This window comes from Lasiosphaeria miniovina (assembly GCF_030549165.1).
Source record: "Lasiosphaeria miniovina strain SMH2392-1A chromosome Unknown B0T26scaffold_8, whole genome shotgun sequence".
Taxonomy (NCBI): domain Eukaryota; kingdom Fungi; phylum Ascomycota; class Sordariomycetes; order Sordariales; family Lasiosphaeriaceae; genus Lasiosphaeria; species Lasiosphaeria miniovina.
In genome coordinates, this window is record NW_026848227.1 from 3706779 (window position 1) to 3732867 (window position 26089).

Consider the following 26089-nt stretch of genomic DNA (forward strand, 5'->3'; position numbering starts at 1 on the left):
CGTAACTGACAGCTGTTTGCGCTTAGACGCCATGATGTCTAGGCAGGCTGCCGCCACCGACGCCACCAACGCCGCTGCTGGCTGACTCGAGGCTGCCATCGCCGAGTTCACCACCGCCCTTACCGCCGCCACCGCCCAGCTCGCCACCTCCAACGAGCGGGTCGCCGCCCTCCTCACCACCGCCGCCGCACCAGCTCCCGCCCCTCCCCCCGGCCCCATCATCCCTCCCGCCGCCGCCAACCCTCCCGCTGCCGCTGCCGCTGCCGACCCTGGGTTCGCCAAGCCAACCAGAGCCTCCGCTGCCCACGCCAAACGCTCCGAGTAAGGAGCCCCATGCCCTTGAGTGGACCTACCCCACTATAAAAAGGAAACCCTCCTGGATTTGCGGCCAGGAGGAGGACAGCAAAAGTCGTACTCTATGCCTCCGCGTAGAGCTGTCCGGTAATTCATTGACTCAGACACGAGACGATGAAGTAAAGTAGAGACGCAAATTTGGGCACGGGTTACAATCATCTATGGGCAGGAGCGGCATCATCCTTCTCAATCGAATTTGATACGTATAGCTAGACGGAGGAGGCGGGTGATTCACGATGTCTTATCTTATTTACGATATTACGACATCCGAGTCGCTCTTGACCAACCTATTATCGTTGCCAAAACGAGCGGGCAGGCGGTAGTCGAGAATTTTCGTCGATAATGTCACGTCCTTATTCGAGGATGGCTGATCGGAGTAGGCGTGTGGTGGTTCAAGGTCCCCTCTGATTCAATCATCTTGAGCTTCCCACGGTATCGGTCGAGGGCAGCCTACAGCGCGCAAAGTATGCAGAATCTCATTGAACGAGGTTGATAGTATATATCCTTGGCTAGTACCTCGGCTATATGAAACTAACGGTCGCAAACTTTATAGAGACATGACCCTTCGGCTTGACTTCGATACCGTATCTCGGCCGAGACTCTATACGGCCGAAACTCTATACGTGTAAACCGCCCTTGAGAGATAAAATGCGTTGTCACTCCCCTCGCCGAGTTCCTCAAACATTCCTTTCTCGTACATCACACATAATCTATCGCCATGCCCGCCGCCCTAGCCGCCCTGAAAAAGATACAGGCCACCCTGGCATCAGCATGGTCAGGCTGCGAGGAAAGGAAGAAACCCGTCACAGCATCACATGGACCTTGGCTAGAGCCAGGTCCCCTCCCGCGCGCTACTAAGACTTGGGGTTGTCGACTACCTAAGCTGGATTTGGTTGCCGAAGCCTATAAAAAACACCAGAATGATAACGGCAAGCATGAAGTCGACGCATCTCTCTCGACGAAGCTAGCGGGCGACCTGGCAAGGCCGTTTGGCCAATCAACGGGGCGAGGGTTCTCGTTCACACGGTTTAGAATCGACCACTTTTACTCGACACTCGTTATGCGGCAACAAGATGCGTTTGCGCCCTGGATCGGCCCTGACCGCACAGTCTCGCTGCAAACGCTTTACGAAATTGGCCGTCTCGTTACGCACGCCGACCCCATCTGCGGACACCTCCAGTGGGGGGAGGAATATTCCTTCCTCGTCCCGAACCTGGCAAACTTCGGTCTCCACCAGCGCTTCAGCGAGGACGAGACTCGCCGAATCACCGCCTTCTCGTTCCCCATCGCCGCTCTCAATAATGAGGTTGCCCCCTTGATGGCGGGGGAAACAGCTAATATGCACCCGCGGCTTCGGTGTGCGCTGTTCCACAAAACCGGCTGTATCTGTCGCGACAGCATCGTATTCGGCTCCCCGTACGTACTCCCTGCCCGTCTCCCAGCGACATGCTAATGAACCTAGGAGATCCTGTCCACGTTGCTATACCGACTACGCAGTCAACATAATGCCTGATTCCGGTCTAGGTCGGCCCGAGGGACGGCTCTTGGTGTTCACCGTGTGGAAATCCTTGGGTAAGGGGTTTGCGAGGTGCATGTACTGGAGGCCGCATCAGACGTCGGCACCGCCCGAGCGCCTGTACCCGCTGGGCCATATACGCTATTGTTTTGATGCGGCTCATGCGGGCGAACACACGTACAAAATCGATGTCGCCGAAATCCAACAGTGCATTGCTTCGGTCCTTGAGAGTCGGAGAGAGGCACCTCCCGAGTATGCCGCTGTCGTGGAGCCGGGTTATTGGGTTATTGAGATGGATAAGGAAGAATAGAGTAGTACTGTTGATCAGCGTGAATGCCGAACCGATGTCTGATGTGTGTGCATCACCGATCTGTGTAACTTGGCGCTTTATTGTAACTAGAAAATTTCGGCCTCCGGACCCCTTTCCCGAGGAAACCCCATACGAAGAAAAGAGAAAAAGGTACAATCTGATGGGGTGGCCTTTTCACGGCCTGCAAAGCTTGCCACATCGCTGAACCAAAAGCGGCCTTGGAGTTTCCTGTCATCGACAACCCAATTCCGTGTCTTGATATACCAGTCTCTAGGCGATGTTAGTCTAGAAGATCCTTCTCAGTTATACCCTGGCCGAATCAGGCTCCCGATTAGCGCTACAGTCATGTAGCATTTCGTGACTTGAACAAGTTTCTGACATCGACTTTAGCCCGATAGGGCCTGATGTCCGGGCATGTCGCGTAGAACCTTTCTCCTAGCCAATTCCACACGATTTCATCCCATCTGCCCAATTATTGCCGTTCCAGTTTTGTGCGATAATAGCGACCTTTAAAGCTCTATCACACCATTATATTTCGTTCGCAGAATGGAGCTTGCGGGACTTGCCATTGGCGCGGTTGGCTTGATTGGCGCTTTCAAGGATGCTCTTGACCTCTTTGACCTTTTCACGGCAGTGCGCGACTTTGGCCTCAAATATTCCATACCGCTCACCAAACTCGACATGGAAAAGTTTCTTTTACTCTAGTGAGCTGAGCAGGTTAAGCTCCTGGACTTCGACCAGACGCTCGGCCTCTTAGGCTTATTATGGCTGGACGAGGAACATCTCCGGACCTCGGTAACCCGGATCCTGCCGTGCATTTTCGGCGATTACGAATTGTGCTGAAAATATAAAAAGTAAAAAAAACATACAACACCAGGGATTCGCTGGTCGTCACCGACCCAACTACTAATCTGGCGATTAGTGGCTTATCTATGGGAGAGCGGACGGGATCCCGAGTTCTCCACTATCTATGGCCGTATGTGTAATGCGTAAGGGAAAATGTTATTTATAAAGTATGCACCTCGGATTGAAAGGTGGATGTGAGAGGACAAGGCTCTAAGACGGAAGTCGGCATTGATAGAGCTCTAGCACGGGATCTATGGTCTCCTTTCTAGGACAAAGTACACCGTATTATATGTGTATGCGCGGATGTCGTAGCTTCGAAGGACCTCGACAACATGGGCGGCGATATTGTCGCCAGAATGGCGGTCGACCAGCTCAGGAAGGCCGAGCACGAGTTTTCCCGGCTGGCCAAGGGTGTTGAGAAAATAGCAACAGATTCCATACAAAGCGTGGCGATTATTGGACCTCCAGCCATCGAATGCAATATGAATTGACCCCGGGGCTGCCGCTAATACTCGCTTGATCTCCGCCTTGTTTTCCCCGTACACCTGAAGAATCCGCCTGCGGACTGTATCGTGCGTAATATGCGCTTCGGTTGTCTTTACGAGTGGATTGAGATACTCGAAAGCGGCACGGAGGTATGGATCTTCAGTTTGTCGGAAAGAAGAGTTGCTGTTGATGATCCATGAGACAACCAAACGCTGGAACACTAGCCGATCAAAGCGGCCAATGATCTGGTTTGCGATCTGCTGCTCTCGCACGTCATGAGTATCCAGCTTATCATCTCGGCTATATTCCTCGATGGTGTCTTCTCCTTTGCTTTGCTGGGCGGTCTCCGCTTTCCGGAAGGGTCGTAGACCTTGTGGTCATTCCAGAGATGGATCTCCGCGTTCTGCGTACCGCTTGAGGCTGTCGAATGAGGGTTGGGCTTGCGACTGTCAACACAGACCTTGCAAACCCATCGCCGTTTTGTATCATCGTCGCTCTTCTCAATATCGTAGCCGAATTGCCATATCCATGATGATGTGGACGCGCAGCGTTGAGATTGCGTGTATCCGGGAAAATCTTTCCAAGGGAAGAGGTCCCACGAGTCCTTCCGACTCTCCTGATCTGGCGACTTGAGAGCCATAGAGCTGATAACCGGTGTCTTAGCCATTCTACGCGGTACTCATCGAGAATGGACTCGTCTGGACGCGTTCGACGCGACACCTTTGACGCGAAATGTCCAAGACCCATGGCTGTTCTATTCTGTTTAAAGATACCTTTATTTGTATATGGAAATGACCGTATTATAGGTACCTGAGATCTCGGCCAACCATGACCAAGCTTGTTTCCACCTGAATTGCAGGGGTATTGAGGGGCCAGACCAGGACCACCCCTACCCTTTCACACCCCTGCTTCCATTTCCACGCATCCACTCCACGGAGCCCTCGCGTGGATGGATGGATTATGTAACGGGCAGGTCCGTGGAATGGATGGAAATGGATGCACGGACCATCCATTTCCACGGCGTGGACGCGTGGACCGTGGACGTGGACGTGGAATGGATCGCCAGCCTGCCGCTGATCAATCCAGGCTAGAGGTTTCAGTCCCAGCATACTCTTCTCGTCAATAATAAGGTAGTAGATTGAGTTAAATCGTCGCTGTAAGGAGCTAAGAACTGTTGGGGTCTCTGAGAGCGGGCGGTAATTACCGTCAACTGGAAGCCGGAAGAGGGAGTGGAGGGTCTGGCCACCGATCTGGTTACTGGCCACACCAGTAGGTGCTGCCCTGATGATTGGCGAGGTTGGCCGCGATTGGCTGCTTTGGCTTGTAGGCGAGAGGAGATCACCTTAACCGTATCCCTTCGACCGCGAACGTGCAACAGTGACAAATCGACAGGGGTTTTCGGCCAATCAGACGACTTTTTGGAAAGGTACATGAGTTTACTAGTAAATTTAGCTGTGAAATAAGTACCAGCATAACCCCCCTGTACATAATGCTACATCACACTGGCGGCAGCCCTTCCTCGTCATTTTGCGCTGCGCATTTCCCGATACTTCCCCAAGAGCCTGGCTCTTGTGACGGGCCCCTTTCGAGCAAATGACGCAGCGTGAGAGCTTGCCGCGATGTACGAATTCATGCTGCTCAACGGGAATAGTTTCATTCCGGTTGTCCAACGGTGTGCCAGCCCGAGCCTGCTTCCGCGTCTTGACTTGTAGCCCAAAGGTCCCAATTAGCTGTTCAGAAAGCAGCTGCCGCCATTCTAGATAATTGGTGGCACGATCCCAGTTGGGCTCCCCTTGGTCTTGTAAAATGAAGGTATTCACCGTAACGACGTTTAGTAGGTAATCCCACGCGAGGGCCTGCCATCCGCCCCGCCGAATCGGCCGCCCCGAGGCGTAATACGCCCTCATCTGATCCCCAACGTCAACGCCGTTCATATAATGATTATACTCGTCGATGAAACTCGGGATCGGCAATTCTTTCCGGGCGTCGGCCCCGAATACCTTGCGGGCAGCCCGTCCAGCAGTAGATGAAGCATTCGGGCGGCGTCGGTTGCGATGACGTAACTGGTGCCGTCGTGTACGGTCGAGAGCGCAAGAACGGCAGCATTATCTTTCCACGCAAACTGGTTAACCTAAAACACGGGGAACTTATTAGGCAAATTATAAAGAAGCCGGAGAGAAGCCGGAAAGAAGCTAGAGAGAAGCTAGAGAGAAGCTAGAAAGAAGAGATACCTGTCCATCGGCTGTAGGGATGATTCTGAGTTCCCCCCACGGAAGATCTTTCATTTCGGACGCCTTAAGTGCTACGAGGACTGCGTGAATACCGCTATTTGTACGGCAGGTGCCCGTAGCACCAAATCCTTAACTACGAAGGACTCGTAGCAAGTTTGGAGTTGGAAAGAGGTTATCTGGGAATACGTGATATCTAGCTTTTTGTAGCAGATTCAATAAGGTAATAACCACGGCTTGGGTCGGATTGAGGCCTTTATCTTCTAAAGGAACAACCTGTGTGACGGGGATAACGGCCCTGCTGCTCCCTACCGTGCCTGCCGTGCCTTATACAACGCCGTTTCCGCGCCGAGGGCGCCGTGCCGGCCGGGCCTTTGTGATGGACGTGCCAAATCCACCGGAGGAAATAGCCTGATTGCGCAAGCACCCAAACTTTGTAGCCAATAGGGATTGGCTTCGTCGGGAGCGTGGTTGTTTCAATAGAGCGGCCAGTATACCGGACCATGCATTCGTCAACTGTTAATCGCGAACCCGGGACGTATAGCTGCGTCGAGACATGCTGGATCAATCTGGACCACTCGTCAACCTGACGGTAAACCTTTGGGATATTAGGTTCGTTGGCGGGATCTTTGGAAGTTCGTTTCCGCCGCCGGCCCTGCTGCTGCTGCTGCTGCTGCTGCTGCTGCTGTTGTTCTGGTTGTGGTGGGCAGTCGAACAATGCTGGGTCGAAGATACGTAGCCGTCGATGTAGGATCTCGAAACGATCGCGGGCAAGGAAACGAGGAAACCGATGCTGGGCATTCCGGTCACTTAGAGAGCTTTCCCAATAGCTCTCGATGGTCCTTTCCTTATGAATTCCCATATAAATCAAGACCCCAAGGAACAAGTAGACCTCTTCGCAAGACGTAGGTACCCAGGCCAGCTTTCTCGACCGACTTTGCGCCGGGCCCTGAGGGCCGGGGATTGGCGATTCGTTCGTCCACTTGACCCAGGTTTCGACGACGTGCCTAGGGACGAATAGCTGAAATAAACCAACAGCTCGCTCGGGGAGGCTCGAAATAGTAGGCTCGCGATCGGGCACGTCGAAAGGTGCAAAAGGGTGGCCGGAATCGTCGCCAGATTCCTCGGTCGGGGGCTCGTTGGGCAGCCAAGAAGCTGCATCGCAGGGCTCGCGCTCGCAGCTGCCCGTACAGGCGGCAGCCAAATCTTCCTGTTCGACGGCAACTGTAATACAATCTTCAATTGGGTCAATTAGATCCATCTTGAAGCCGTTAGACGGCTGCTGTAGCCAAAAATGTATGTAGGAGGCTTCTCCTTTTTTTCTCGGTAAATTTGACGTACCGCGCTAGCGACAGGGGTGGTGTGGGGCCCAAGATGTCACTGTTGCACGTTCGCGGTCGAAGGGATATAGGAGCTGGCAGCACGCTCTCTGGGAGAACGGTTCTGCAGCTATCAATGCATCTGGTTAAGCATACATTGGTTGTGTGTTGAAAGCCTGTCTTTCGCAATCTGTGCACGATACTCCTTGTCTCCTGTCATCTCCTACCTCCCATGTTACGGATCCCTGAAGGGATGCACCTCCGTGGGTCCTGCTGAGTCAATCTCGGCCAATCAGGAGTGTCCCACGCCTCTGGCGCGGGACATGGGACCGGGCCTGGTTGACAGCCAATAAGAGGTGTCCCGTTTCCCGTTCGCAGGACACGGGACCTTTCTTTCAAGTCCCGCGTCCCGGGCACGGGGGCCGGGACCCTGCGGCCATTTTTATTGGTTCTACAGATAGATATATACGATGACCGTACCCACGGTCTTAGATAGTTCTTGCTTGGTTCTGCAAGCAAGCAATACACATTCACTGCACTCATACACTTTGAGTGGCATTCCAATTTGACTGTATTACCCATGCGATAGGAGCTTGCCCCTTGTTCTATCTTCATAATTACCAACCCCAGCATTCTGTGGAGCCTGTGCTCCTTACAGACAGACGACCCAAACAGTCGAGTGGTTTGTAATACTTATAAATGAAATTTCCGCTTCTTCATTATACATACGGCCATAGATAGTGGAGAACTCGGGATCCCGTCTGCTCTCCCATAGATAAGCCACTAATCGCTAGACTAGTAGTTGGGTGGGTGACCACCAGCGAATCCCTAGTGTTGTATGTTTTTTGGGCACTTTTTTTCCGCGGGTGCCCTTGCCAGTATTCTTTTAGGCTCAATCGTGTCGTTGCGCCAGTGGCATTCCAGTGGTGGCCGTGGCGGCGGCACATCTTTTTCATCGCTTGGCGTCATTGCTGCTGCAGCCGTCGCTGCGCCGCCGATGGCACCAAACAGGCTCACCCCCGTCGGGATCAGCGAACTCCTACTAGTCAACGTCATCATCACCGTCAGGCTTCTTAGAGACGATGAACCCTAGCTTGAATAAGATGGTAGCCCGATCTGTTTCTCACCAAGTCCAAGTCGGCAGGCCCGCATTTGAAAAATAGTACTACCCAACACCATGGCGACTACCTTCCTCATTCTTTTAGATACGCACGACGATGCCTTCCCCGACCCAGCGTAGCTCCCGGCAAGGTCGACGTCGTGCTCCACTGCGGGGACCTCACCATGATCGGGGGCCTGAGCAACTATAAGAAATCCATCTCCAATAGCCGCCTAGATTTGGCGCCTGCATTTGGCGCATCGGGCGGTGGGGGCTGCGGTTGAGGGACCCCGACCGCAGCCATCGCGGCGCCTCGAAAAACACGCGTTCCTGGTGATATATTAGTAGAGATCAATAGGGTAAGAATCGTAAAGTATTCGGTGTGTCTGTTCATAGCTGGAAAGCGATAAATCGGGCGTGCGATTGAAGTTGTATTACGAAGAAACTGGCTCATTTTGGCGGGGGAGCTGGCTAGAAAGTTGAAGGTACCGCACGGACCACCCACAACGGATTGACAGCTATCCTACCACTAAAACAAATTCTCGTGATAATTCTATATTTCGATATTCATGGTCTAATTATTGGATTTCTGGGGTGCAAGCCCCCCAGGACCCCCAGTCCCTGTCTTCTATTTTGATACGGACGTAAACTGGCCAATCCCTGTGCGAGAAACTTTCGGCACCCTCACGGTAAAGTAGAAGAGACAGCCTCTCAACGACGCTCCCCATGTATATTACAAGGGCGCAATTATACCGGAAAATCGAGCCGACTACTTGGGTTCTGAATCTTTCTGAATTTGTGTCGAGTAAGTGCATTTCTCCACCCCCCCATCACTCCAAACCACACTCCCTGCATGAAAACGGTCAGCATTGCTTTTTTTTCATTTATGCTGCAAGGTTCTAATGATCAAAGGGCCGGAAAGACAGCGTTGGTTGACAGTAGTGGGGTTGACTAACGTTGATTCAGGCTTCATTGCATAGCCTCTACCTTCGGTCGACTCCTCGTGTTGGCCCCCCGTAGGTGAATCCACGGCCAAAACCGCCATGAATCGTCCAGGGGATGAAGGTCGTCCTGCCAGCAGTTGACGTTGGCCAGACCGGGCAATGGCGAGTAGTTGAACACGTGAGCCTTATCTTTCCTCTCTGCGTAACAACGAGAGACGTTTCCTCGACTCAACGTATCCAACCGGACAGTCCGTAGCTGCTCGCTTTTGGAGGCGTATAGGACGATGTGTCCCATCTAGCGGGACTGGTGTTCGGGCTTGTCTGGCAGCTCACGGAGCTCCCATACACGTTTCATAGTGTAAGGTTTGTGGATGTCATCCGACGTCGTATTGTAGAAACAGCCTTCGGGCACAATATTGGATGTCGACCAAAACAGCCCTTGACGCATCACCTGCAACAGGTCGTGGCAAAGAAAACCGCAAGTGACTTGCCAGCCGCCCGGTGCACCAAAGGTTATGGGATCAGGAAGTAGTTGCATCTTAATGCCGTATTCATGCGTGTAGCTCTGGGGTTGCGAACCGTTACTAGTAGCTTCGTCTTCAAGTTGTGCGTTGGTAGCCATTGTGAGGGCCTGGTCCTCCAGGCCTCCCAGATGCTCTGACTAATCAGACGCCAGCCGGGTGGATCCACCCGACTAGCCAGAGGGATCTACCTAAGTTGACCATGCCTATTTTGGCCCAGCCCACTTTTGGCCCATGCGCAAGCCACCATGCACTTACACCACATGTGATCGATCCTTTTTCTTCAACACACGGCAACTTCCTCAAAACAACACCAAATTCCTTCAATTCTACTACATTCGAGAGCCCTTTCAATAATCTTTCCAGCAATGCCTCAATATAACGAATTGGAAATGCTGCAGGCTATGCAAAAAGTCCGAGAAGGCATTCCGTTGCGGCGCGCGGCCGAAGAATGTGGCGTTCCAAGGACTACCCTTCGCAACCGTATGGCCGGCCACAAATCCCGCCATATTGCATTCGAACACATGCAGGTTCTTCCGCATACAACGGAAGCCCGGCTCGCCGAATGGATCATCCTTCAGGGCGCTCTCGGCCTACCTCCAACGCATGCAACGGTCAGGGAATTTGCCCGCCGGCTGGCCGTGGACGGAGGCAAGCCGGAATACGTAGGACCGAAGTGGTTGCGCGGCTTCATGGCCCGGAACCTGTCAATTCGGACCCAGCGGGCACAAAGCATGGATGCGGCCCGGCTCAACGGCGCCACGGCCCCGGTAATCACGGCTTGGTTCAACTACCTGGCCCTCCCGGCTATCAAGCTGATCAAGCCGGAGAACCGTTGGAATAAAGATGAGACTGGCCTTCTTGAAGGCCAGGGTGACAACGGCATGGTTCTTGGATCTGAGGAAAGGGCCAACAACAAGAAGCTGAAGAAAAAGCAGTCAGGATCACGGAATTGGTCCACGTTCGTGGAATGCATCTCTGCAACGGGCAGGTCAATACCTCCTTTGGTGATCATGAAGGGGAAAACCTTACAACAACAACACTACCCAAATAAAATGGGTCCCTTCAAAGGTTGGAAGTTCCACACGCAAGAAAAGGCTGGATTGACGATGAGAGTGCGTTAAAATGGCTTCAGGAAGTCTTCCTAACACCCGTACGGCCAACAACGATCGCCGGCTCCTCATTGTTGACGGCCACGGTAGTCATACAACTGATGATTATATGTGGACCTGCTTCCAAAATAACATTCAGCTTCTTTACTTACCGGCACACTCATCACACGTCCTTCAGCCGCTTGATTTGACGGTTTTCTCGGTCCTGAAGCGGGCATACCGGAAGAGGTTTAACTCTCTACCCCTGTGCTCCGATTCAACGTTCTCCGGCCGGCGCACTATGTTGACCTGTTACCGGGCTGCCCGGGAAGAAGCATTCAAGGAAGAAAACTGCAAGGCAGGGTGGTATGCTACCGGCTTGTGGCCGGTAAACAAGCTCAAGCCACTCACGAGCCCTCAAGTGCTAGAAAATAGCAACAAAGCCGGTAAAAGTACGGCTTTAGCTGCTCTCGATGAAGAGAGGGATACGGCTCATCAACAACAACAGTTGCTTGACGATTACGGCACTTGGAAGACTCCTAATAAGGTTACGGACCTTACGGTTGCTTTGGCCAAAGTAAACATCAGCTCCCCGGCCCGCAGGGCACGTCACCAGCTATTCAGGAAGGTCAGGAAGGCATTCACCCTCAGGGACTTTGAGATGGCTAAGCTCAGACACGAAAATGAGGCTCTGAAAGCTGAGCTTGAGAACAAAAAGGGAACCAAGAGGAAGAAGGTGGAATTGAGCCCAAATTCCAAGTTTGCCTCAATAAAAGACATTCGGCGCGCGCAGAGAGCAGTGGGGCGCGATATTGACAGCTCTGACGAATCAGAAAGCTCGGAAGAAGAAGAGGAAGTCAAAAGTTGTATAGTAATTGGTTGATTTGGCGATATTTTACATGCTTCAATGTAGGGTGTCATTCATGTCAGTGGGCGGCTCAGCACGGGCCAAAAGTGGGCTGGGCCAAAATAGGCATGGTCAACTTAACTGACTAATGGAAGCTCGGCCAGAGCCCCACCTTGAGACGCCCTGGAAGAATCTCGCGAGGGGAGGCTTTTGAGCTTCTTTTCCCTTTTCCATTTAGTTTAAAATCTTCGTCTATAGCGCCCAATAGAGGAGTTCCGCCCTCATTCCAAGCCGGCCGTGACAGCCATCGTCAATAAATGCGATAAAGGGTAATAACTTGGGTGACAGGTGCAAATGCAAGGGTACAACTTGGGTGATAGGTATGAAGGGTACAACTTGCGTGATAGGATGAAGCGGAATATGTCAGAGGTTTATATATTTCAATTCGGTTTGGATTTGACTTTGTCAGGTCCGTAGAATCATCCTAAGTTCGACGATTTCTTTTTCTTTAACTTTAAAGAACCTAGCCGCCCATACTGGAAGGGCAAGAAGAAGCTTTTGGGGCGTGCGAATCGTATCAAGGTTTTTACAGCCGGTGGAGTGCACAAGGGGCGACTTTGGGCCTTGAGTCAGAAAGGGAATTCCGTCAGAAAGACCATACTGCTTTCAGCATGGCCCGTCCATGAGTACACTGTGATAATGGTGGACCGCTAATAGGGTTATCATTACCCAGTAAAGGCGATGATGACGGCGTCGGGAGAATAAGAGTGACGGAAACGCCTTAGAACGTCCAGGTGAGGCTTTCCTACAGCAGCCAGGCTAGCGTTATATTCGTTGGTCTTGCCATGGTTTATTTACCCTGGTCAGGTAGTCGCACTCCCTCAACAAGTAGGTAGTTCTTCCCTTGACTTAGGAGCTTGACCTTCAAACCTACGGGAAGGAAACCAGTTACCAAGGAGTCACTACCCCTATCGGGATCGGGATTGGAAAGAACGAATGGGCCAACAGATTCTCTTTAAATTGATCTTCTGCTGCCGGCTCAACCTTTTTCTCCTTTTCTTCTTTTTTTCTCATACCACCCCAACATCATCACAACAATAACAATAATATCGTACGTATCCATCTCCTCATCCCAGCCCACTGCACCATGTCATCTGGAGATTTCTGCCCCATAATCTCCCTCTCCACCACCCACCTCCCACTGACCCCCCCGTAATTCGTATATAATAACCTCACCATACATCCTGATTTCTCCCCAGAATCTTCCTCTCTACCATCCACCTCCTACTGTATGCCTTCTCCAGTTCATGCGAAATGCGCCGTGCTCTATCGTGCTGGAATTTGATCACAGCGACTGAGGGTGGCTGAAGCAGTGGAGATTGATGGTCGGGATCTGGTCAAAATGCTGCCCACGGAGACGGACGACGGCACATGGACAGGTATTGCAAAGCCTTCGAGCTGCCCCCGCCCCCGGCGCTCAAGCTACCGGCCAAGAACCGGTTTCTGTCCCCGATTGACTCCTTCGCCGGCCTCATGTCCTTGCAGCAGCGCCGGCACCAACTCAATTTTATCCAATTCAATCGATCAAATATAGCCATTTAGAGCAATCAATTACACGATTTTGAGGTCAAATTCAAACAATTCGTAGGGCCAAAATAATTGGCGAATTGTCAATTATTTCCCATTGGCCAGGCCATTTTTAGGGCGGATTTTCGGATTTTCCTGGGTCCAGGGCGCTCCCTGACCAAGGCCAACCCTGTATTTCCCTAGGCCCGGGAAAATCTCTGACTGACGGGCAAGCCGCAGGTCGCTGCAATGCACCGTCCAAGCTGCAATACAACCATCACGACGTAAATAAACAGCCGAATCCGACCTTTCTACCGAATCCTTCTATTCCTACAGCGATTTCCTTGCGCCCGAGTTACCGATAATATGCCTGTCTCGACCGTTAATGCCGCGGCCCTCTCCACAGGCCAGAAGCGAGCTTTTGATGCCCGAAGGAAGCCATCACGAATCTCTACACAATACGAAGAGTTGGTCAAATTTGACATCAAAGAGCTTGGGAATGTGGAGGTGAATGACTGGCCCAAAATAACAACAACACGGGCGCTATACATGTCGGAATACTGGGCGGGCAAGAAGAATACGAGGTCATGGTGGATTATTACTTCGCACGGCTGCTGGCTTGCCCAGGTCGTCAACAACGTCATAAAAGAGGGAGTATACTTCTGGGCATCCCACTATTGCGAGAAGGTCTTTAAGGCCTTTAGACCGCTGACAACGCCTGCCTGCTGACCTATCGGATGCCGTCTCGGGCGGCTCAAATTTCTCGCCCGGGAATTGGCCGGTTTTCGTCCGTGTCGAATGGCTGTCAACCCGTTGTGCGTGGTCCGTGCAGTACTTCAACTTCCTAGCCCCCCCAAAATAAACCACTTTCCTCCTCAATTTCGCAATTCAACCTCGGCCAATCGCACGCATAATTTGTCGCCTTCCAGAGATGAACAGGTACGCCGAATACTTGACGATTGAAGGAATTACCGATCAACCAGGAGCTGTGATTGGCCCAGCAGGTGGAATAGTGGGGCAATTACATCAGCACACGGGTCACACCCACTTAACACGTGATTTTCCACGTGTTGGCGGGGCAATGGAAATCAGCCCCTCCATGTCCCAGTAGTTCGCGATCCTTGACAGTTCAGCATATGCTGGAGCAGCTCACCTTGGTAAAACCCATCCCTCGGACGACCTCTCCCGCTGTCTCCGCAATCGGATCATCGTCATCGTTCCAGAATTGTTCTACCGCATCGTCGACACTTTGCTCGAGCACCTGCTCATCCTCATGGCCTGCAGACTCTTCGTCGCCGGTATCGCTAAGGGTACCGTCTGAAGGAGAGGGGGACGGCGTAGGCTCATGCTCATACTCGGTATAAGCTACGTGGCGCCTGAAGGCTCTGTTCTCAAAGTCGGCTGTTGCTCCTCTGTGGATTGGTGATGCATCCATTGCGAATCAATCCCCCTGAATTGTTATTATTGGATTGGGGTTTGAGTCCAAGTTCGGGCATATGCTGAAGCAGAGTAATAGTTGTGCGGCAATATTATTTTGAATCTTAGTTTTTTTTGTGCGTTGCAGATGTCTACCCTTGCTCGCCGGTCTTTTCTACTTTGGGTTGGTTGGCTGACTTTCAGCGTATGCTATGTGCTGACCGAAAAGCTCAACATGGGTCAAACTCTATGACCCATGTTGAACTGCGACCTGAACCGCAGCCCCCACCGCCCGATGCGCTAAATCCAAGCGCGGTGGCCAGCCTCCCGACCGCCCGATCCTCCCTATAATTAAAGAGACCCCGGACGACCAGATTCCTCCCGAATACAAGAAATGCCGTGGTTATAACTTGGCCAAACTTAACTAGCACCCCTCGGCCAGCCACCCATTCCCTCGAGCGAAGCGAGGACAGCTCGCCGCAGGCGCCGCCGGAGGCAAAAAACAAGAAAAAAAGAGGCTCCGTTTAGCTGACCCCTTCCTGACCCGTCAGGTAACCTATTTTACCAGTCCATGGGAGGCTGACGCTCTAGTTGAGCCAGTGTACCGATATCTTGCCAAGACGAGCCCGTTTAGGGTCGATTGATTTTTAGACTACTCAAACTGCACGTAATACGTCGCCCAGGCTATCCTTCCTCGACTCCTGACCGGGACACACGGAAGCAGTGAGAAAGCCGAGAGCGACCACACCGTCTTTCTTGAGCACCGAGGCAGCCCACAGCCGGCAACATGGTCGGGAGAGGAGGATTGAAAGTAGTAGATTTCACCGCCAAGGCTCCGATTATCTCTGACAGTGCAACATGGACATTTTCGGGGTGGCTACTCCAGTTCAGGCACATGTGCATCAGCTTCGTGTACGATCTCACCTTCCCAAGGCATACATTGCAAACACCCGGACGACCGCACATTGTCATGCTCCATGCGGCGGCCGGGTTGATGATCCAAAACGATTCCACGTTTTTGTCGGGAAACCTGCAGAAGCCTCCTTAAACGTCAAACCACCCTTCCTTGGATTTCTTGTTCCTAATTGCCGAATGCCTTGATCCTGCTCTCTCGTGAAGAAGCAATTGGCACCTTTTTTCCCTCAAACCACGACAGTATATTGTCTCACCCATTCCACCTCAGCTATCCAATTCCTTTTCGCTCCAATACGCTTGTCCAACACTGCCTGCGATTCCTCCCCTTTTGCATAAGTATGTAATTATGTACACCGTCGACCTAGAAGTCATGTACAACCGGCTAATACCGTATTAAAACCGAACCCCAGCGCCATCAAAGCCCATTGGTCTTGCACGTAAAAGTGCTACCGACAGTCCCGGCGCGGAACTCGTCGATGATGCCCTCAACGCTCGCGTAGCTGCCGACGGTGAGGAAAAACACGCCCGTGAGGATGATGAGCACATTGACGGCGCCCAGCAGATAGCCCGAGACGGACCGGTCCTTGACGAACGCCATGCGCCCGTCGGCCGTGCGCATGCGGAAGTAGGCGACGCCCCAGAAGATGAAGCCGAAGAAGCTGTCGAACAGCGACGACATCAGGGATAGCACTGTGGGCCCACCACATTAGCGCCCAGACGCACTCCGGGAGGTGGAGGGTCAAATTTGTCACTCACGCGAAGAAAAGAACGGAATGACCTCGGCGATGATGAACGCGAGGATCCACGTCGCGACTGGCCAGAGTGCAATCAATCATAGCGTTAGTCATCACCCGACCCAGACAAAATTCCAGAGACAGCTAGCCATATGCCGTCGACCTCGGGCAGGACTCACACAAAATCGCGGCCCAGGCGGCCCAGCCGACGAGAGTGTGCTCGTTCTTGTGGCGGGGGGTGTTTCGGAAGAGCCGGAAAAAGACGAAACGGGCCGACACGGACGCGTACAGCACGCCGAGGAAGACGAGCGTCGGCACCATGAAGCTGAAGGCCACCTTCTTGTGCACGCCGTCGGCCAGCGACCCAAACGCCGGCGCCGTCACGTACTGGTTGCCCGTGTACGCGTACACGACGGCGCCGACCACGCTGAACACGGCCATCTCGGCCGCCGTGCACGCCCACAGCGCCTTGGGGAAGTCTCTGTTTTTTTGTTCAGGGCACGTCGGTCAGATTAATTCAGGGGAGGGAAACCAGAGTGTGAAGATTTCTTTTTTTTTTTTTTTTTGGTGTCGGGAGGGTTGTAGGTAGCTATTCACCTCGGGTCCTTCATCTCGGCGATGAAGCTGGGCAGGGTGATCTGGCCGATGAAGGTGTACGAGATGTTGAGAAAGGCGTTCATGCCGGCGACGAAGGTGGTACTGACGACGGGGAGGGCGGTGACGACGGGGTCGCCGATGGCCAGCAGGTCGTAGCCGGCCGGGTGGGTCTGCACGCCGGCGAACACGGTGGCCAGCAGCACCGAGACGAAGGTGAAGATGGCCGAGGCGGTGCCGATCTTGGACAGCATGCTAAAGGTGCGCGGCAGCGAGCACACCCAGCAGAGGAGCGTCACGACGATGCTGAAGCTCACGGTGCGGCACGCAACGTTGTCATCGGCGTCCGTCATAGTGTTGAGGTACTTGGCGCCGACTAAGACGTGCAGGGCCTGTCACGGGGCGCGGGGCGCGGGGCGCAGGTTGTCAGCGAGCGTGCGTCGGGGCACGCGTGGGGGTGGTCAGCAACGCAACGAACCTGGATGAACTGCAGTTTGCGAGCTCGGCGTCAGTCTTTGGGCGCGCTCGTTTGGAGCCCGAGGCGGGACGGAAGCCGGACTGACAGTGTTGTTGAGCAGGAACATGACTGCTGTGGCATACCAGGCCCATGTCTTGTTCCAGAACAGCATCTGTCCAATGTCGCAGACATCGCGGACTTCGGGGTGCCGTAGGCAGAACTCCCAGAGGACGAGCGAGCTGACGGGGCAGCGTCAGACTGGCACCCGGGTTGGGCCGACCAGGGGGTTGCTTACGTGTACAGGACGATTATGGCAACCACAAAAGTCAAGATGAGCCTGCGCACGGTTAGGTTGGGATGGTCGTTATCGATGCTGTCGTGGCTGCTGTTGCTGTCCGGTCGAGCACGTACCCAGGAACCAACCCAAGCACACTATACGACCAGGGAAAGCTCATGATGGCCTTGGTGAGCGAGAAGAGAAGGGTCAGTGGCACATTAGGGTCTCTGTCGAGTCAAGACTGCTCACCAAGCAGATGTACTCGGAGAACAGCAATGCTGCCGTCTGCCCATTGGTCGGCCGACACGGCGCATATTATTAGTCACGAAAATGTGTGCGGCCGTCGATTGATTAATTGGGCAGGACAGGACAGGAGAGGGCGGTACCTTTTGCCAGCTGCAGGTGCGGTACTGTATGGCGTGGCCATGTTCGAGGGCGATCTGCTTGTCCAGGATGACTGCGGCGCTGCTGTTTTCTTCAGTGTCGGATCCGCCCTCGAAGGCGCTGTCGAGCACGCGGCCGATGCGCGGGCCAACGACCACATGTGATCCGCCGAACCAGGCTGGCATCCAGTCCCGGGCAGCAGGAGCAGGCGGATGCTGCTGTCTCGGGTAGCTGCTGCTGTGATCGCCGCTTTGGCTTCTTTCCTTCTGCGCCGGCCCTTTGACATTCCCTGGCAAACTTTGCGCCTGGCCTGCCATTTCCGTTTCCGTTTCCGTCTTCGATTCCGTTTTCATTTCCCAAGCCAACAGCCGCAGAAGCGAGAGCTGACAGAGGCGAGGCGAGGCGGTACGCGAAAGGGCGCAGGGGCCGAGGGAAGTTTGGATGGGCACTTGAAAGCGCACCTAGTTAGTTATCCACAGTTCCCCAGTAATTGGCATTTCTCCGTTTCACCGGTCGCGACGCCGCAGATGCGATTATAATTAGTTCGGTGGATTGCCTATGGCGGACTCCCGCCACGGTGGATATCCTGGGGTTTGGGCGAGGCGGCGTGGATGGGGAGGAACACAAGAAACGCGGAAACAGCGAAATGGAACGGTACTAATAGCTGGCGGCGGCGTCGACAGCCAGGGGGGGGCAGTGCTGGCTGGCAATGGATGGCAATGGCAAGCGCACGCAACGGTGCTACCCCGTTTCGCCATTATCACTCCCGTCCCCGGTCCGTCAAATCGAAGGAGCGCTAAATACCGCGCTAAGAAACCAAAAAAACCCCGAGCCCGACGTCCGATCCGGTCGCAGGCTTAGCGAGCGGACAAAGCTCCGTGCTAATTAGCTCAGCTGCAATTTGAAGAGCAACGAGGCAATGAAGTAAATGTAAATGCAGACCAGAGAAATTTGGCGACTGGTCCTCACAGTCTCCTTCTCCTTCACCGTCGGCAAGCCTGCTGCAACGAATGGGCCGGACGGGCTTCAAGAGCTCCACGTCGGGAGAAATGCAAGTGGGGTCGCCTACCTGTCTCGGCGACGGAGTTCTCAAACCAACCTGCGGCGTGACGTAACATCCGTCCCACTTTTCCAATCAACAAGCCGCAATAGAAGTGCATTGATCCACCGAAGAAGCTACTGCGTCCCCACGCCACGCCATGGGTTGGGGAAAGAGCAGCACAAGTTGGGGAAAGAGCAGCGCAAACGGCACCCGCCAACCATTTGCCAAGGCGGGGCTGGCCCCCACCATTAAAACCCATCGTATCCAGGCCCGCCGCTGTGCAATGGTCGTTGGACTGGGAATGACTGGATCCGACATCTCAAATCTGCGCCTTCGCGAGTATACTCGGATCCATACTCCACAGTCGCATCAAGTCACGTCACTTTTTAGCTGGCTTCGTCCTTGCCGTCCCGCCGTCCCGCCGTCTAATTGGCTGCGGGAGCTCCTTCCACGGAATATCCGAGTTCGGCCCTCGAGTTCTATTCAGGGGTCGAGTTCTATTTAGGGGTCGACTAAAGTTAAACCGGCCTAGTGGCCGCCTCCCCTGTTCTAGACCTTGGCGCCTCTCTCCTTGCGTACCTATATCCACTCTCAGACCCGTTCCTGGCCAGGAGGAGCCCCCACTTATTGTGCACTAGTTCATTAGGCAGTGATCAGTTTCTGGTGTTCCTATTCGCCGGAATCTCTAACAGAATGCTGACTGTTCACGAAGATGGGCCCCCACTTATTGTGCCCTCCCCCCATTTCATTAGGCAGCGCTCAGCCTCTAGCGTTCTTATTGGTTAGAATCACCCCGAGCCGGCAACGAATGTTGACTGTTGACTGTTTCCATCATCGGGGGAACCCAGCCCGATGGGGAGGGAGGGAGCGGAGCCGAGCCGCTTTTCGTCCATGCCGCACTCACTTGGTCTCGTAAATGCCTGTGGTCCTGCGCGTAAGTTCCAACACAAACAACCCTTGCCGCACCCCACGCCACACTTTCTGGGGGGCGGGGGGTGGGGGGCGGCCCCAAGTCCCGGCCCCTAGTCAGTCATCTCAATCCGCATGTGAAAGACAGAATTTAGGTTTGGCTTGGCTTGGCTGAAACGTGCCTCCTTCGCCAGGAATAGCGTCTTCTCGGCTCGCCAGGAATAGCAACTGGCACAGTTAGGATCGGGCTTTTCGGTCCAGATATCATGATTGAATCACGGTTGGGCGAATTAATTACGGGTTCCAGTGGAATCACTGGGCCACACGAGAATACGCGAAGGGGCGCGAGTCGGGACTCAACTCGCGGGTCGTCTGCTTGAAATCAAGTATAAAGCTCCTGCCATAGACTGATGGCATTGTAATTAATGAGCACTCCATCACATCACTCTCATCACCCTCCGGCCCAGCCACCCAACAGCCTCTTAAGACCCCTCGGACCAAATCAAACGCTCTGGCTGCCCAACCAAACTCAACGCTGGTCCTTGATTTGGTTGCTCAAGCTTTCACCTTGTTCGCCATTGTATCGTTCGCCATTGTATCTCCCTAAGGTACCTTGGCCACCCTCAGCTCGGTATAGCCACCATGACTACCGTCGCTGGATCCTCGACCGGTCCTATTCCCCACAAGCCCTACGTGGCGCCAAAAACCAAACTTACGGGAACATATGGCGTCCTCATCGACGAGGGAACTATATTCCGCGAAATTGACTTCTGGAGGGGACTCTCCGACGACAGAGACCACACCAAAGAACACGTCCGGCACGTCATTTGCTGCGACGGAACCGGCAACAACGCCCCGGATCATCTTGATCTCTGGAAAGTAACCAATGTCGCCAAACTCGCCACTGCGATCCTACCCCGTACAGACCACATCCCCAAAAGGAACCAGTGGCTCTGCGGCATTAACGAAGACGTGCCTGACAAGCAGGGCGTTCCAAGACCAGCTATCCCGCCGATCGAGTTCCCAAAGCTCACTCCCCTGACAAAGCACTTCGTTCAAATACCTGTATACATACCCGGAATAGGCACCGACCACCCCGAGGATGTTACCTACAAGTGGAGCTTTCTCGAATCGGTCAGACAGACAGCCGACATGGCTTTTGCCAAAGGATTTGAATCTAAGCTCCTCGACGTTCTCACTTACTTGGCTGTCTATTACAAGCCTGGTGATGAGGTCCCCCTCTTTGGCTTCTCCCGCGGTGCTTTCACGGCCCTGACACTGGCCGCCCACATCAACGACTTCGGCATTCTCAAGGCGGACATGATCACCGAAGAAGTCCTACACGCACTCAAAGTTAAATACGACAAGAATTTCAAAGAAGATGAGTGGAAAAAAAAGACAAGGTCACAGTTTGACCGTGTTAAGGAGGCGGTTAAGATTTATCTCCATATATGGAAAGAAATGGGCCACACCGCAGACCTTGAATGGCAGAAGGCGCACCCAAACGGTGACGAGAACTCGCAGCCAACGATCCCGGTCCCGGACAAAGCAATCTGGGGAGATCTTCATCACTCAGACATAGTCATAACCATGCTCGGCATCTACGATACTGTAGCGGCGCTCGGCAAGCCAGACGTGAGAAAAATTTACGAAGGCATTCTCGAGTATAGATTCGTCGCATATCTCGACAACCGTTTTAGCATCAAGTCGGCGGTGCATCTCGTCTCGGAGCATGAACACAGGGAGGACTTTAAATGCGAACTCTTGAAAGGTCGTTTTGTGAATAAGCCGCTAGATAAAACAGAACTAAAGAACAAGAAAAACGTGGTGAAGACAGTGGCCGAGGGCGGGTGGATCAGAGTCCACCAAATCTTGTGTCAGGGATATCACGCATCTGTCGGCGGCGGCACCTTCAGAATCGGCGACCTCATCCCAACCGTTACCCATACCTGCATGGTGGATTTTGTACTGCTGGCCGGAATTCGTCTCGACGAAAACACGTATAGGCAAACCCTCTACCCGTGGTTCGGCCCCATTCCCGACAAGTTCATCGATGATTCCAAAACATTGATGTTCATGCCCGCAGGCAGCCGCGACCGCCACGAGTTGTTCGCCTTTGGGAACGACGCCGGCAGCAGATCAACTACTTCCGCTCTTAGTGCTACTTCCTCTGCGGATGCTGGGCCACATCCTCAGCCTTACGATAGATTGCAAAATCCGAAGCCCAGCGAGAGATTCAGAAAGCATGTGGTTCTTCACAAATCGCTGGCAGACGAAAAGTTTTTCCGGGAAATCACCGGGCAGCAGCAGGTTTTCAAGACCAAAGCCGCTAGAGACGCTTTCGACCTTTTGATAGCTAGCACCGAAGTCGCTCCACTTGGACAGTTGGAAAGTATAGTTTTCCCGTTTCAAGCGCGCCTAATTGCGGACGGCATGTATAACGTCCATACGCGCATGTTGATAGCTGCGCTTGCCGTGGACAGGACCGAGTTGCACGCCATGCGCAGGGCACCGACCGAGGACGAGGACGAAACTGCTAGCATTTCCGAATCATCCAATCGGATAGCTGAGACGTTGCAGGTTGCGTCAGAATCACACATAAGCAATGTTCGCCACTGGGGATACAGAACCCACAAACCCACGGATAACGATACGAAAACCATGGCAGTATGGGTTAAGAGAATAGGGAAGACTCTGAGCCCTCGGAGACTAGTGCAGAAGCTATCTCCGAAGCGTTCTCCCAAGCCCAAGGTCGATCTCGCCAACCCAAGGATGGCGACGACGCTCTCTCCCAAGCTTAAACAAGAGGTGGATCCGGCCAACAAATTGTTCATAAGGACTCTCAGAACATCTCAATTCCCACTCATGAATGAGGCTTTCCAGATCGCCATCCCGGAAAAGCAACCACACGTGGACTACGAGCACCCCTTCTCCATATTCCAGGGTATTGTGGCATCAGTACCTGTGGCGACAATACCGGGGCTGCCAAGCCACCCCAAGCCCGAATTGTAGGAGGGTCGAGGATTGGTGTATTTTTGCCAGCTGCAGGCAGCGAAAGAGAAACGACGAGGGGATTTTGCTGCTGGGCAGCACTTCCCTGGCGCTGGTCGTCGCAGAGTAATTATCATCCAACACTTTTCTTTATCTTGACTCGGCGCGGCCGCGCTCGGACTAGTCTAGGCGCAGGCGGACACAAACACACACACAAACACTAAATTGATGCGTCTGGGACCAACTACTAGGTGGGGAAAAAAAAGGGCAGGTCCTCGGGAAAAATCAGTCTGGGAACTGGATGATATTCAAGGCAGGGCCTCTTGTGGAATGCAAACTCAGTCTGGCAACTGTTGCCGGGCAGGCCCCTTTGTGGGAAAGTATCCATTTGGTAGCTGTACCGGCCTCTAGGAGAGCCACCACTCCTAGTGTTAACATGGATGTCTCGAAGACTCTAAACCTTTGCACCTCGTGCCCCCTTTGCTTGACTGTGACACGTGACTCGGTGCTTGCTTGGCCGCCAGATTCGGTTGGACCACCTCCTTTCTTTGTGTCTCCAGGACAATGCGCTAACTAGTCGGGATAACAACAATGCTGGAAAGAGAACACAAAGAAACCTAGCGGTCTCACCTAAAGGAATTTGTCTGTTGGTCGAGGATGTGTTCTCGGCAGGCAGTTCTCGGCTCAAATTAACCAATTACATCGAGACTAAGACGGTGGTAACTGGCCAGGGCAATGGATTAACAATCCTCGACTTTGCCGAGTCAAACCTCTCCAATTCTCACTGTTCACTCCATTACAGCCCAATTGACGTTTAAGTAACCACCGCGTTTAGTAACAGCCAGCCCGTTTACATGACAGCCACGGCGGCTCTCCTTGTACAGCGACGCCCAGGAAACACCACACTGTTCGAGAGGGGTTTATTAAAAGGCAGACCACCTTGGACCAAATGGAAACCGCGAAGAAAGAACCACTTTGCAAGCCGCTGCGCACACTGGAAATAATCCCATCTTCTGGAAATCCTTTTCTGGAGTTCCTTCTTCTGGAAATCCTTCTTCTGGAATTCCTTCTGGAATTCCTTCTCCTGATACCACAAATTGCTGCCTGATAAGAGAGAATGGCACCGCCGCAGGTAAGGTTCCCCATCCGAGTGCAGAACTGCGACCCGCCAACTCAAACCGAATTAGTCGCCAGACAGGACCCAAAATGGCTTGCCTGGACGGTCAAGGAGGAGAAGGAAACCGTGGGTAAGGAGCCGCCAATGAGGTTCGTGCGCCCGGCGTGGCGCCAGCCGCCCAACGTGCGCGACGCCAAGCAGCTGCTTGAGTACTACGCCGGCATGTTCCGGCCGCTGATCCCGCTCGCAGGCGGCTACCGCGTGAGCTACTTCAACGAGGGCGCGACCAGCGTGCTCTTCCTCGTCAACAACATCCGCATCGGCGACACGAGCCGCTACGGCAAGACCGGCTGCATGCAGCTCCCCTCGGAACTCCTTCTGCGCGTCACGGTGCCCTGGGCACCCCACTACGGCGTCGAGAACGAGGTCGCCACGACGCTGTACGTCGGTAAGCTCGAGATCCCCGTGCCCAAGATCTACTTCTTCGACTCGTCGGGCTCGAACCCGCTGGGGCTGGACCTGATCCTGCTGGAGCGCATCCCCGGCATCCCCGCCGAGGACCTGCTGCAGAAGCTGCAGAACCCCCAGGGCCCGTACAAGGGCAAAAACGTCGACGCCGGCGAGGTGGAGCGCGGGCTCGCCAGCGAGGCCGTCGGCTACCTGAGCGAGGACCTCTGGGACGCGTCCAAGACGTTCACGCACTTCGGCAGCCTGTACCGCGACTGGGGCCACGCCAAGAACTTCTTCGTGGGGCCCATGATCGACCACCTGCTGTTCGCGCCGACGGTCGGCGGCATCTGCATCGACCGCGGGCCGTACCCGGACTGGCTGTCCATGTTCGAGGGCGCCTTCGAGTACCGCATGGGGATCGACTGGGACAAGATCCGCGCGGCGGCGCCGCAGGACCACCGCGGCCAGCCCAAGGTCGCCGCCGACGGCCGCAAGACGGGCGCCGACCCCGCCGAGACCGAGAAGCGCGTCCGCGCGCTGTACGCGCGCACGCAGAAGGAGCTCGCGGCGCTCGGGGCCGCCGACGACGGCGAGGCCGTGGCTATGAAGCCGCGCATGACCCACGGCGACTGCCACGGCGGCAACGTCATTGTCAACCCGCCGCCCGACTCGCGGATCCAGGCGATTATCGACTGGGAGTCGGCGTCGATTCTGCCTGCGTGCATGTTCCCGCGCCGCCCGGACATCGCTGCCGGCCATGGCTTCGAGGCGCTGCCTGAGACGAAGACGCAGACGTCTACGACTTTTGGATACTGCTGGTCCGCCCTGTACACGATCATTGATTGATTAGCGGGGGTTGTATTTTTTTCTTTTTTTCGCGGGGATGCCTCGCTTTGGTAAGTAACAATTAGCCGGACAGGGTGGACAGATAGGTAGGTCTAACTCTAGTCAGCGGTTTGTGGCATTTGAGAGGGTAGTTGATGGAATGTGAGTTGGATGGAACAACAAATCGGTGACTTGCTGGGCATGAAGGATATTTGACAACGAACGGAACCAAAATAGGAATTAACGTGTATTAAACGACGAGAGTTTCTATGGCGTGCATGTTATTGACGAGGTATAGGAACTTGGTTACCTGGGTAATGAATTTTAAGGATTAGCCGATCAGATGAACTAGAACTACTTATGGAAAGAACGGCTTTCGAGCGTAGCGAGCAACCCATCGCAGGCGCCCCTGGAGGGCCGGCGGAGGCAAAAAGGAACGAAAGAAAAAGGGCAATTCAGGTTCAGCCCCGCACTCTCCCATGCTCCAGTTCCGGACCATCGTGAAGCCTGCTTTTGCGATTCGGACCGGAAAAGACAAGCACTGAACTCGCAAAGGCCCCTTCGAGTTTGGACGCCATCGTCTGCCACGTCCTTTCCATTCAACACATCCGCACCGGCCTCTTGGACCGACGCATCGATGTTGCACAGCACGACCAAGGAAATTCGGGGCCTAAAAGCCGACGGGGCCATTAACATCATGGAAGAATGGGGATTCATTAAGGAGAGGCTCGAAGAACAAGGGGTATATTATGTCCACAGACTTGTCCGCCTAGTCGTCAAGAGCTCAACTTAGCGCTAGACAGGGGCGGGAGCCGGTGCCACATGGATGGCAATACAACTTCTCGAAACCG

At 53.9% G+C, this 26089-nt stretch overlaps 7 protein-coding genes across 7 annotated transcripts; 4 read left to right on the plus strand and 3 right to left on the minus strand.

Moving 5' to 3' along the window:
* Positions 1 to 1072: 1072 nt before the first annotated feature.
* On the plus strand, positions 1073 to 2180 carry B0T26DRAFT_681578 (uncharacterized protein; the record flags this gene model as incomplete). Its single annotated transcript, XM_060440651.1, has 3 exons — positions 1073 to 1712; positions 1753 to 1770; positions 1879 to 2180. 3 exons carry the CDS (start codon positions 1073 to 1075, stop codon positions 2178 to 2180), a joined length of 960 nt encoding a protein of 319 aa, XP_060290817.1.
* A 3508-nt stretch (positions 2181 to 5688) lies between these two features.
* Positions 5689 to 7227, minus strand: B0T26DRAFT_807403 (uncharacterized protein). The gene is made up of 4 exons (XM_060447224.1): positions 7082 to 7227; positions 6654 to 7001; positions 6238 to 6533; positions 5689 to 6151 (listed from the first exon to the last, which is right to left on the minus strand). The coding sequence occupies exons 2-4, from the start codon at positions 6999 to 7001 to the stop codon at positions 6049 to 6051; spliced, it is 747 nt and encodes a 248-aa protein (XP_060290818.1). The 5' UTR covers positions 7082 to 7227; the 3' UTR covers positions 5689 to 6048.
* A 567-nt stretch (positions 7228 to 7794) lies between these two features.
* Positions 7795 to 8257, plus strand: B0T26DRAFT_518662 (uncharacterized protein). Its single transcript, XM_060435465.1, has one exon. It carries the CDS (start codon positions 7898 to 7900, stop codon positions 8150 to 8152), a length of 255 nt encoding a protein of 84 aa, XP_060290819.1. The 5' UTR covers positions 7795 to 7897; the 3' UTR covers positions 8153 to 8257.
* Positions 8258 to 13695: 5438 nt separating this feature from the next.
* B0T26DRAFT_733444 (uncharacterized protein) lies at positions 13696 to 14809 on the minus strand. Its single transcript, XM_060443149.1, has 2 exons — positions 14281 to 14809; positions 13696 to 14113 (listed from the first exon to the last, which is right to left on the minus strand). Exons 1-2 carry the CDS (start codon positions 14560 to 14562, stop codon positions 14096 to 14098), a joined length of 300 nt encoding a protein of 99 aa, XP_060290820.1. The 5' UTR covers positions 14563 to 14809; the 3' UTR covers positions 13696 to 14095.
* Positions 14810 to 15873: 1064 nt separating this feature from the next.
* B0T26DRAFT_744598 (transmembrane amino acid transporter protein-domain-containing protein) lies at positions 15874 to 18089 on the minus strand (the record flags this gene model as incomplete). The annotated part of the gene is made up of 9 exons (XM_060444436.1): positions 15874 to 16148; positions 16215 to 16271; positions 16372 to 16673; positions 16790 to 17178; positions 17350 to 17482; positions 17539 to 17580; positions 17655 to 17704; positions 17770 to 17805; positions 17907 to 18089. The coding sequence occupies 9 exons, from the start codon at positions 18087 to 18089 to the stop codon at positions 15874 to 15876; spliced, it is 1467 nt and encodes a 488-aa protein (XP_060290821.1).
* Positions 18090 to 20300: 2211 nt separating this feature from the next.
* Positions 20301 to 23288, plus strand: B0T26DRAFT_733463 (uncharacterized protein). The gene has a single exon (XM_060443150.1). It carries the CDS (start codon positions 20498 to 20500, stop codon positions 22865 to 22867), a length of 2370 nt encoding a protein of 789 aa, XP_060290822.1. The 5' UTR covers positions 20301 to 20497; the 3' UTR covers positions 22868 to 23288.
* Positions 23289 to 23963: 675 nt separating this feature from the next.
* Positions 23964 to 25259, plus strand: B0T26DRAFT_757461 (uncharacterized protein; the record flags this gene model as incomplete). The annotated part of the gene is made up of 1 exon (XM_060446249.1): positions 23964 to 25259. One exon carries the CDS (start codon positions 23964 to 23966, stop codon positions 25257 to 25259), a length of 1296 nt encoding a protein of 431 aa, XP_060290823.1.
* Positions 25260 to 26089: the final 830 nt, after the last annotated feature.